At 36.3% G+C, this 12,229-nt stretch overlaps 3 protein-coding genes across 3 annotated transcripts; all 3 read right to left on the bottom strand.

Moving 5' to 3' along the window:
- Positions 1-1,710: 1,710 nt before the first annotated feature.
- Positions 1,711-2,148, bottom strand: LOC140988536 (glutaredoxin-C1-like). Its single transcript, XM_073457534.1, has one exon. It carries the CDS (start codon positions 2,146-2,148, stop codon positions 1,711-1,713), a length of 438 nt encoding a protein of 145 aa, XP_073313635.1.
- Positions 2,149-3,482: 1,334 nt separating this feature from the next.
- On the bottom strand, positions 3,483-5,905 carry LOC140987800 (F-box protein At5g46170-like). The gene is made up of 2 exons (XM_073456459.1): positions 4,497-5,905; positions 3,483-3,723 (listed from the first exon to the last, which is right to left on the bottom strand). Exon 1 carries the CDS (start codon positions 5,663-5,665, stop codon positions 4,538-4,540), a length of 1,128 nt encoding a protein of 375 aa, XP_073312560.1. The 5' UTR covers positions 5,666-5,905; the 3' UTR covers positions 3,483-3,723; positions 4,497-4,537.
- Positions 5,906-8,234: 2,329 nt separating this feature from the next.
- LOC140987801 (protease Do-like 5, chloroplastic) lies at positions 8,235-10,859 on the bottom strand. The gene is made up of 8 exons (XM_073456461.1): positions 10,586-10,859; positions 10,206-10,352; positions 9,758-9,820; positions 9,575-9,664; positions 9,347-9,469; positions 9,126-9,213; positions 8,934-9,008; positions 8,235-8,537 (listed from the first exon to the last, which is right to left on the bottom strand). The coding sequence occupies exons 1-8, from the start codon at positions 10,814-10,816 to the stop codon at positions 8,431-8,433; spliced, it is 924 nt and encodes a 307-aa protein (XP_073312562.1). The 5' UTR covers positions 10,817-10,859; the 3' UTR covers positions 8,235-8,430.
- Positions 10,860-12,229: the final 1,370 nt, after the last annotated feature.

Genomic DNA, 12,229 nt, shown 5'->3' with positions numbered 1-12,229 from the left:
ATTATTTCTATTTGAATTTAATTAGATCTAAATACATTAGTTTTTTTTTTGTGTAATTTCAGTTTCACATAAAACGACACATAGAAATCGATTTTTAGTCAATTTTATGATGAGTTGATTGAGTTGTGTAAATGGAAAATTATCAAAGAATGTCCCTAATGATGTGCTAGCATTTTGAAGTAGGTAGCCATCAAGAAAATTGGAAAGAAATCGATCACATATTTTTTCATTAACGGGTCGCGCCGGGGTGGGCAAGATCATCGGCCCCAACACAATCTTTGTGCTAATTAATTTTTCTTTGTTACTCAGGAGCGCTTGGGTAGCCAAGTTCGACACCCTAGCACACACTCTTCGACTTTAGGCTCTTAAATCCCATTTTGTCGATCAAATTACCCACAAACACATGAGCTGAGGAACAATTACTATGCATAATATATGATAAAAATAACTAAACATAGAAGCAAAATAAACGACACATCCATGAATCAGACTTAAAATAACACAATAAAACACGTAAAAATGACAGACATCAGGCAATAATGAAGGAGGTAGTGAAGGACATGGAAGAAACTCTATCTACTTCAAAGAAAGATGAGACTACGTACTCAGTGAAAAATATCACAAGCGGCCTCTGAGAGGTCTGAGCAAAACTTGTCTCAAAAGATTGAGGAGCAAGGTGAATCTCCACGTTGACTGAAACTTGGAGAAGCCAACACAATATAATCTGACCAGGGATATAACAAGGAGACAGATAATACCCCATCATGACAGGTATGGTTGTGCTGACATAATTTCTTATAGCTTGGATGTATAGGTTTCTCTATTAAGACAGATTAACAGAGAAACCTTACATTAATCCTAACCTTAATCCAATTTTAAAAAATGTGGATAACTAATAGGTATTTCTTCACATAAATTTTTAAACATTTCTTGATATATATGGATATAGCTTATTTCTCCCAAGGTTATTATCGTACTCGCTCCTGCACTTCTTTGGATGAGGAGGATTAAAAAAAAAAAAACAAAATAAAGAAATCAGATAAAATCATGATTTACAGACGATTGCAATCATTGATTCAATGCCTTTTTTTCACCAACTGCCAAATCCCAACTTAGGTCATTCTTCCTTTGACTAATAGTACAGCACATTCTGAGAAAGTGCTGATTTTGACACATTTTGCTTATTCATAACGATTTGATTCCTGTCACAAAGTAACTCTAGCGTCATGTGATTTGTGCATGAATAATATAAATTATTTTAGTATCTTCCAACTAATTAATACAATGAAATAATTTCTTATATAGTTTTAACATCGATCGTATATATATTATCAACTTTTTTCCACGTTAAGCTGTTCATATATCATTATAAAATGTTTTTATTTTCAAACACCATAGTCATGAGTTTTTCCAAATCGTTCCAGTATTATATTTTGTAACAAATATATGAAGGTATGCGGCTCTGCCGGGCTGTAAATTAATGGAAATAAAATGCATCCCGGATAACGCGATCTAAATTAATGTAGAGAGCATAAAAGCATAAAATAGTACTCATATTTTGGCAGAATTCCATGTTCGAACATATATATATGTATGAGGCTACTAGCTAATAACAACGTAAACTCAGTTTCATGCGGCCGGGTTAATTAGATCCTAGCTAGCTAAATTAAACTATATTAATTAATGAGCCTGGATGGATGCCAACAAGATTCAAAGCCAGAGAGCTCCTGCATCCTTGAGCAGAGGAACAAGACTGCCATTAATGTGGCAAGTCAACACTTTCTCTATGCCTCCCAAGAACCTGCCACCCACGAACACCGTCGGCACCACCAGCTGTATATGTGCACCGTTGCCGCCACCGGATAGGTGATAAAGTAGAGCCTGAATGTCTCTGCCAGATTCGTGGTGGTCGAGCTCCACGATAGCAGGGCCAACTCCGAGTCCCAGAAGCAACTGTTTGACTACGTGGCACATGCAGCAGCCGCTGATTGTGAACACCACCACCGCATTGCTGGACACCAGCACGCTCAGTGTCTCGAACACAGGCTCCCAGCTCGCCGCCGCTTTCACCTCTCCTCCAACTCCAACTCCAACACCACCGCCAATCATCATAACAGATGACACCAACTTATCTGCTACTTGATTCATTTGGTAAGGATTAGCTTGATCGTAAAAACTTTGGCAGAGGAGTTAAAAAATAAATAAATAAAGTTGTGATCAGCAAGACAGGAGAAATGAAGAAAGGGTTATGTTAGCCGTTGTATATATATGCATGGACGAGAAATTGGAAAGTTGGCATGTGAGTGAGACACAATTCATTGGTGAAAGACCAAACAACTTTAAGGGTTTACAAAGCATTTATAAGAGCATCTCTTTTGCATGACAAAGACAGAGTGAGACTGTGAGAGAGAGAATAGGACGCACTAAGGCTTAACAAGTAGCTTCAACGTACCCGGCAATTTCTGCGGCTGTGATTTCTTCTTCTTTTGTCTGTAATCCAGCATGAGGGAAGATAATTAATGATCAGTAGGGTATGGGATTAGAAACCTGATGTTAAAGTTTTGAAGGACTCATGCTCGTCGATCGCTTAAACTCATTTCTGACTCGATCGGACTTATATTTTGTGTCACACGCACAATTATATTTATATATCTATTAATATTCTTAACTAGTACTACATTTAATTACAACAAAAATTAAGCATATTAATTCAATTAGGGTCTTATTACAAGTCCAATTCAATCAGATTAGTCAAACAAATTAAACATATATAGTAGGGAATTTAATTTGTCAAAACTTGTAATTACTTTCTATATTATTGTACGTAAAAGTAGTATTAATTAAAAATATATTTACCANGACTTGTTATTCGACTCATATATATTCAAAATCTATTACACATACAAATACCCGACCCAAACTCATTTCGTCTCCACTGACCATCCACCCATTATAGGACCATATTTATTTTTCCTTTTGAGGGATATATTGATGAATTAATTTTAATGGCGTGGCATGGAATGCGTGCATAGATTAAATGCATGGTGTGTGTGTGTGTGTGTCTTTATCAATTAACATGATTTTATATACTAATTACTGGGTCACGTTACATTTATTTAAACTGACAATTCATTAATTAATTTGTTATAAATGGGTCTATTCCCCGTTTTCTAATTAAATCTGTGCTGTGTACGTATATATTGTCCGTATCAGTCCAATTTTCCTGAGGAAATAATAAACATTTATTTATTAGTTGTACTAAAATAATTAAGCATTGCAGAGAGGTAGCTAACAAAAGCAGATGACCAAAAAATCCCTCGTGCGGAAGAAAGTTGAGACAGGTTCACAAATTTATTCAGGCAGTAAATCAGTTAAAAACACGTATATATGCAGTTGTAATCCAGAAGTCTGTAACCAGTTAATCTTTAAACAATCACAGAAGCATAGCATCTTAATAAGTAACATATTTACAGAGAGGTAGCTAACAAAAGCAGATGACCAAAAATTCGAAGACGGTAATTCTCATAACATAGTCCAGATGAAAGCAAGCACCTATCATCAATAGTTTTACTGTAGAAAGTAACGGTTAAAGCTCATAATGAACCATCGACTGAGATCGCACAGTCGTGATAGCCAGCAGCATAGCAAGATAAACTTTTTTACTTGTAGCATGTTATTCCCGAGGAAATATTTTGAACTCTACTCTTATCCTTCTTGGATTCCCTAGAAAATACATTGAAATGACTCATATGAGGCAATAAATTTGAATTACACGATTGGCAAGGCAAATACATCAACCTAACAAGATATACCATGTTACAAAGCAGATGTGCGATATTGTTGCAACAAAAGTAGAATGTGCACGTGACAGAGAAATCAATCATCCTTGAAAGAAAAATTATATTGATAGAACATATATTACACAAGAGTGGCTGTTTATTATAGCTACAACAAAGAAGTAATCAACATGAAGGATCCAGTGTTATAGAGCAAACATATGAAGATCTGTGATGAAAGCAAAATAACTCAATTACACAAAGTCAATTTATTAGGGAGTAGCTTGATTTTATTCAAGACATTTCATAAAGAAGTCCAATAATCTGAAAGAAGTAATATTTCCTACAATGGATTCCAGTAAAATAACTGTACATTTGGCTCTCACAGAGAGAGAGGATTTTGAACTTCCAATCAATTCCGACCAAATGAGAATAAAGGCTAAATATGTATTCAAACCCAATCGGTATACTCATTATTGACAGAAAAAGTTGATACAGTAACTCAAGTATGATGCAAGATACCTGAATTACTGTCTAACTAAATAGAAAACAAGTCAAGAAACAGCTGAAGGTTTGTGATTGAACATAAAAACATCCTAACAAACTTATGAACCCATCTCAGTCAGTGGCACAAAGAAACAGCTAGAGAAACTGGCTAGCACAGATTTCAAATCACAAATCAGAAAGTTGCCCAAGCATTTACATCAGAAGGAAATTTACCTCAAAGAAATCCATTAGCCAATCTTTTCTCAAACCCCACCTCAAAATGAGTTCATTTCCAGACAATAAGTTCTCCTCTTTACCAGCATCCTTGCAGCAGTGCCGAAAGGCTCTTCAAATGCGGAGGCTACCCAATTCCCTTCCGAACCCACGACCTCTATCTTCGACTGCTCACGAGGCTTAATTGCAACCAAAGTCGCCCCTATCAGCACCATCCCATTTGGCAACTCCAAATGGGAAGCATACCATAACCGCATATTCAGAGCTGGAACAAGAGTCCTCTTTGATGCTGAGGATGCAGACAATGGCTTCAACCGAAGCTCCTCCAACTGCACTTTGTTCATAGATAACACTCCCTGTCCATCTGAGTCGGTCAAAATCAAGCTTTCTAGGGTTTGGTGTTCCGCTATTATAGGCTGCAGCAGATAATGCCTCGCCGAGGCCGCGATCAATGAGCTAATAGTCCACACAACACGCAGCTTTAAACCCCCATTCGTGTAAAAGGACTCTGGTATGCTGCCATTATCAATCGCCAATCCATTACTGTTATTTCCAATATCATTAGTATCGACATTACGACCACAGACCCTATTAGGATTATGAATGACACTGGAAGCGGCAAGAATAACACAATTATCGAGCGTTGACCCAAAATCGGCCCTCCACTTGAGCAAAACACCAGCGTCTATCCCCAACTCCCCACTCGGAAGTGTAATCCGTAGGAGCTTGATTTCATTAAAATTTTTCAGTACTTGAGTAGGTGAATGGTGGGTGACGCAGTTTTGCTCGGTTTCGCAGTCGGAATCTTCTGCGAAGGAAGGAAGGCGTCTGGCGGCTGGAGTAATGAATTGTGTAAAAGATTGAAAGGGCTTGAAGAGTCCGAGGAATAGGCGAAAGAAAGAGGATATGGGGTGCCGGGATTTGTCAGATGCGAGCGAGGAGGAAGAGGAATCGTCGTCCGAGATGACGCAATCGACGCGCACGATTATGGTGTCGACTTGAGGAACGAGAGAGTGAAACCGCTTCGAAACAACGCAGCATCGGCCCAATGATTTGACATCCCCAATTTTGTTAAAGATGACGAGGAGAAGGGAGTCCGGAATCCCGTCTAACAGATCTATCGGTTCGGGGTGGATTTTACCGCCCAGATCTAATCGAATAGAACCCATTTCCCACGAACTAACTACGCAGAACCGAATATCTCCGTTGGAGTGTGTTGTGCAGGCAAGAACTACGAATAGAAAAAATAGGATAAGAAATCGTGGATCCGAGAAGTAAAGCTCTGAATATATAAACTCGACTGTTTCAGTCGGGCATTGGAGGCGATTAGAGGAGGAGAAAGAAACACACGATTAGAGCGTGTGTGTGTGCTGTGCGTCTTTTTTACAGCGAACAAGTTTTTTATTTACTTCGTGAACAAGTTTTATCATCACCGCATGCGTGTACCGTCTTTTTTATTATTATTGATGGACTAAAATGAAATTTGACAAATTATGAAAAGATTAAATTGATATTTGAATTGTTGAAATAAAAAAATAAAAATAAAAGTGTATGTTGAAACTTAAAAAAAACAAAAAACAAAAATGTAATATTAATATCATTTAAGGGTAAAGTTGGAAGAAAAATTTGACGTCTTTCCTAGATCGTTACTATCATATCCTCGACTTTAATGGAATAGAATAGATGTACTAAAAATTGAGAGATTAAAATAATAATTTTGGTCCAACTAAATTTTTGACAAATAACACAACTCAAATAAATTTTTTTTTGAGAGTAGGGTCATCCACAATAAGAAATATATTTACTTCAAATATTTGTGAACCTCATAATCCACATCATCAATCAAATATTTCTCTACTCAAATATATCATATTTCACAATCAAATATCACACCAACCAAATATTTATGAGTCCATTGTCACTTTAATTAATATTTTATTTTCATTTAAATAAAACCATTTAACCACCTTAATTACTTTCATCTATTATTTAGTATTATATTTTATTGAAATATAAAACTAGAAAGTTTATAACGATTATTTTTTGAATAATTAATTTGTAATAAAATAAATATTAATAAAATTAAAAAATTTATAACGAACTATACAAAACTAATTTACTACGTATAGAAAAAACTAATTTACCAATTGTTAAATGGTCGACCATTTGGTATTGCATTGTTGGTCGACCAAAAATGCAATTGGTCGATCATAACAATTGGTCGACCAACAATCCAAGAATTGGTCGACCAAAAATGACCAATTGGTCGACCAATGATATGTTGGTTTGGTCGACTCTGGATTTCATTTAATTGTCTTACGCACGAGTGCAATGCACACACGTGTCTCAAGTCAGCGTGAAACTCACGTTGGCTTGAAGAAATTTTAAAAAAAATTGCAATATCCGGTTACAAATTTGTAACCGGATATTGTTGACAAAAAAAAAATGATGTGCAGTGGTGAATATTTAGATGGAAAAGATATTTGGATGACTTGGCATGTATTATATCTATCCTCGTGGCTGCCCTTAATACTACATAAATACTAAGACATTTGATACAATTCGTGAAAACCAAGACGGAAACCTCTAACGATCCATTCTATTTTTCGACATAGCACCACGAGTCAAATGGTGCGCAGCTTTATTGGCATTATTATGTCTCATGTTTCTATTTTTCCCATAGCATACGAGATAAAGCGATTGGTCCAAGCCTTGCATTTTGGTGTATCGGGAACATTGAGTATGATTGTGGCAATAAGGTATAGTGGGTGCTTCTTCTTGTAGCAGATGCTCTGTTTCCACGAACTTTAGTTGACGATAAGTTTCTTGGGAAAAACGATGACCAATGAAGCTATAGAAAGTAATTCTGGTTCATTGGACAATATGTTGTGGCTGAGACAACTGGAGCTGAGGGGTGGGAATTTAGGGAAAATTATAAGTTTCTTTACTAACCAACTGCATACGAACCAATGTTTGATAGAAACTAACTCTGCAGTTTTGGAATTGTTGAACAAATCATGAGTTGGCATGCAAGCTTCTTTCTGAGAAGAACGATTGTGTTATGCAGTGTTACTTTACAAGCACTTGGATGGTTCGTGTTCCTTCAAATAATTTTTGGGGTTCACTTCGTAACTGATGTTATATCATACGACTATCATCAACCGCAGCAATTTTTTCGTCTACTGTCAACAGGAGCTAATGGCTACCACATGACCGGAAGGGACGACTCCGATAAATCAGGTGGGAAGCTCAAATGTTTCCGAACTAAACAGCTTGAAATACGTATCTCAAGTCAAGAAATTGATCAATCTTCGAATGCTTGTTGGAATCCAGAATCGGCGGTTCTTCCTTGGCTCATTCTACTGCATGGATAAGCAAGGGAACATTATCTTTCAAGATGAAGTGGAGTATCACAGCACCAGGAGTAGTTCTCCTTCCCCAGTGGAACATGGGGGGTGTTGGTCTCATTCTAATCCCTTTCTCTTGTCGAACTTACTCTTACGTTGATTGTTCCATTGAGGAACAGCTATCTCTGTTATCTCTTAAAGAGCACAAATAACATTATTTGCTATGTGTAGGAGAATATAAGCTCATTGTTAAATCTACTTCTTGGAAAATGCGTGTCTAAGATTTATTTGCGATGCTGTATAAACTTTTATCGAATTCGATGTAATGACTCGTTCATACAAAAGTTTGATGATGAGTTAGATTGGAGTGGTAATTTTAAGAGCCACAGAAGAAACATAAGCTAAAAGAATGTATCTTTAGAAGTAGTGGGTTGGTTCAAAACAACATAAACTTCAATAAAAGAGGCACAAAGACACCAATTATTAAATAAAAACATTGATTTGTTGAACAAGAAAAGGCATCTCGAATGCTTTACTAGTTGAGAGATGGAAAAAGCCAGAAAACAGGGTTTGAGTATCAGGTGCCTTCAGTATCTATCAGTGTAAGGAGTCCCATAGACAATGAGATACGGCACAATACGGATTGCTGTGTCAATGGGAATTGCAAAGTTCACTCCAGAAGATATTCCACTGCCTGCATTAAGGTTCACAACCAAATTCATTCAGCTTGAGTTTGAATTCAGGTTGCTAAATTTACGAATATAATTTGCATTCTGATAATTACAAAAATAATTAGATAAACATCAGCTAAAATGTATGATCGTGCCATCTGTTTCATAATCAAAACATTGTAGATGCAGTCCTCTCAAAAAACAGATGATAATTCATGCCATCTGTTTCATAGTCGGAAAAAGGAAACGATGTACTGAGCTCAAAAAATACAGGAAAGGATTGAACTTTGGTGTAGGATTAAAACCCTTAAAAAAAATCAATGTTTAACTTTTCAAAATTCAAGTACTGGTTTCATTTTGGGCATGATTGTCAATATGACAAGATTAAGCACGGCAAACAGAGAAGAAGACCACTTTACCTTTGCGAGTGAATGTGGCAGTATTAACCCCAATTACATGACCATATGAATCCATCAATGGTCCACCAGAATTTCCTGCAGTATTAACAAAACATCAGACCTAGAAATTTATATGTAAGCAGATCAAACGATGCTAATGGCCAGAAACACAGTACATCATGTAAACGAAATATTTCACCAATTGAGAGATACCAGCATTAATGGCTGCATCAGTTTGAATGGCTCCTCTAATGGCTCGTCCATTCGGTGAGGGTATCTCTCTTCCCAATCCACTAATAACCTGCAGTATGTCAAAGACCAAGTGATTCATTATTCATCAGCAATCCATATTGGTTCCTTGATACAAAAAATCTCCTTCAGGGATCTGGTAGCGCACTTTGCGCGCACCAGAGCTCACATTTCTTAAAAATTACCCCAGTTGTTAAAGTGTTCTCAAATCCATAAGGGTTTCCAATTGCGTAGCAGCTCTGCCCCACTCGCAGTTCACGAGATGTGCCTAGAGCCACTGGTTTTAACTCATTTCCAACTGCATCAACCTGAAACGAAAATTAGATATAAGGCACGTATAGGCCGCCGGTTACATATTGTCAATAGCTGAACCTTGGGGAGATTTCTATTCACTACTATTTTCTTGTTAACACCTTAAGAACAGCTAAATCATAGTCAGGATCAAAGCCAACAATCTTGCCTTCTCTAGCAATGCTGTTGCCACTAGCATCAACTAAAGATACCTGAAAACGGATGTAAACAAGCTGTCGGTCCATACCGCACAGTCCAAATACGAGATTATAAGTAAAGCTAACGTAATAAAAACATAACAGAACTTTACAAAGTTGTAATCCACTTTTGTCTGCAGCCAATTTGGCAACAACATGATAATTTGTCACCTGTGGAAACCAAAAAGATTCGTAACATAAAATTATTACTCCTCCGGCAGCAAATGCTCATGATTCTGACAAACAGAATTTATCATGATGCACAAGATGAACTCTTAGAAATGAATATCCACTTTACTCTCAAAAAATGATAAATCCAAGGATGTAGAATGAGTGAGTGTCCGGAACACAAGGTTGATTGAATGTTGATACGAGACTTCATAAAATTCTAAAACAACATTATAACCTACTCATAAATTCATATATGATGAATCTCAACACATCAATCCGAATGATCGATTTTGGCAAGCATTTATTTGTTCAGTTCATAAAACAATGAGTTTCATGAGAAGATTTTGAAGAAAAGTAGTCCACGAAACAAAGACCAGGAACCTACAATGTGACCAAACTTATCCCAGATAAAACCTGAACCTGTCCCTTCCAATTTTGCATTCTCATTCTCAGCTAGCAATTTTTCTGAAGCACTCTTCGGGACTTTAGTTAACTCAAGGTCCTTGATGGAAACAACAGAAGAAGAAGTGTCCTACATTATAAATAAGATTGAGTAAGTGAAGAAATCGGAATCGATACACATGTTGAATTTTGGAACAATAAAATACGATGAACAATAGCACCACATCCTCCAGTGTCTATCACCAAACCAGAATGGAAGTTGTAATTACAAATAACCGGAAAACGAGGTTCGACGCAGTCATCGTCATCCTCGTATCATCAAATGCATATACTTTTACAAGCAGCATTGATAAAATCGTGGACCTGAAAGATTTGAACGACTCGGTCCTCTTCTAGCTGAAGTTCTTCCACTTGCGCGAGGACGGAGGATCTTGAACGCTGATGAAAGGGAAAGAAAGATGAGAGCAGTGAAGAAGTGAGAATTAAAGATTTTCTTCTTGTTAAACAATGGGAGGCATCTGAACTAGAAGAAAACGAGTGTCGAACGGGCGGAATCGGAGACTGAATACAGTTGAATATACTCAGCGCCTCCATTACTGATTCTGATAATACCTTTGTTATTATTATTTTTTAAAAGGAATACATGCATATGAGAAGAAGGATAGAATTTTTCAGGCCACTCATTTCATTTTTTAAGAATACATAATGTAAAATCTGTGATTTTGTACCATCGTGATCATATTTTTTATTAATATGATTATACTAGGATGGTGTAATCTTGGATATTAATATTTAAATCATTCAGAATATAAGATTTGTTTTAAGGTTATCTAAGTTGTGTAGATAATTTTATCGTGTGCAGAATTATGAAGCTCGAAATTAGATAATATGATTTATTTGAAAGTTGGGTAGGAATAAATTTATCTCAATCTAAGAAATTAAAGAAAGAATTTTGAAAATAAGCAGATAAAGGTCTAAGATTTAAGTTGATATTGAGATACGGGGAGAAAAGATCAAACAAGAGATAATAAAATCCTTAGAATTCGAAATCAATCAGTGTATATATATGCAAATCTCGAAAATTAGGGGATGGAAGGTTTAAGATTTCGAACAATATCACGATTATATCATGATTCTGGATTAAGATTTGATTCAGAGTTCAAATGCAACTATAACTCTTGATCACGATAGCAGCCAACCCCTATAAATAGGAGGGCCCTGTATTCGAAAATCACACCTCATAACACACGCAAAATTTCGAAAATTTGTGCCCTAGACTCCTTAGGATTTTCGAGCACGGCGAAGCGCTACCGGCGTCTTGCTGCCGAAGAGGAATTTTGAAAAATTCCTGTACAAGCAAGCCTAGCTAGTCACGTTTTTCTTTCAAGAATTCAAAGTAAGTGGGCAAATTTTAAATTTTTAAATTTTTGGGTAATGTGTTTTTCTTTTTAAAGAAAAAAATGCGGTCAAACACCGTCTACGTTTTTTTGTAAATCTTGTTACGTTTTTGTGAGGACACTGTGAGGATTCCCTGAAAATGGGTGGAATTCCAACATATGGCCCTTAACAGTGGGATAGAACTGTTTTATGGCCTCGCCCCCTTAGAGAATTAAAATTTAGGGACTGACGTCAGTAAACCATGAAAGGTGAAAAAATTGCAGTGTTACAATTATGAAAAGCATGCTGTAAATATATGTTATTTTCGAAAATATGGAAATTTTTTTATGTGTTGTTCGATAATTCCCCCATTTACTGAGTATTCCCAAAATACTCACCCCTTACAACCTTTCCCAGATAAGTCCGAAGAACAGGTAGAAGAAGAAGAATCGGAACAGTTTTGGGGATGATGATTAGTTTATTTTCGAATTTGGTAGATATGATTATTTTTGAATTTTAGCAATTTAAATTTGATGTTAGACTTTTCCGCAAATTTATTTTTATTTACGTTGTAAAGACAATTGTTTTTTGAGAAATTATGAATAATAAACTGGTTTTCGGTTTATACTA

The sequence above is a fragment of the Primulina huaijiensis genome, chromosome 11, assembly GCF_012295235.1.
Source record: "Primulina huaijiensis isolate GDHJ02 chromosome 11, ASM1229523v2, whole genome shotgun sequence".
Lineage (NCBI taxonomy): Eukaryota > Viridiplantae > Streptophyta > Magnoliopsida > Lamiales > Gesneriaceae > Primulina > Primulina huaijiensis.
This window is presented reverse-complemented; position numbering and strand designations above follow the sequence as displayed.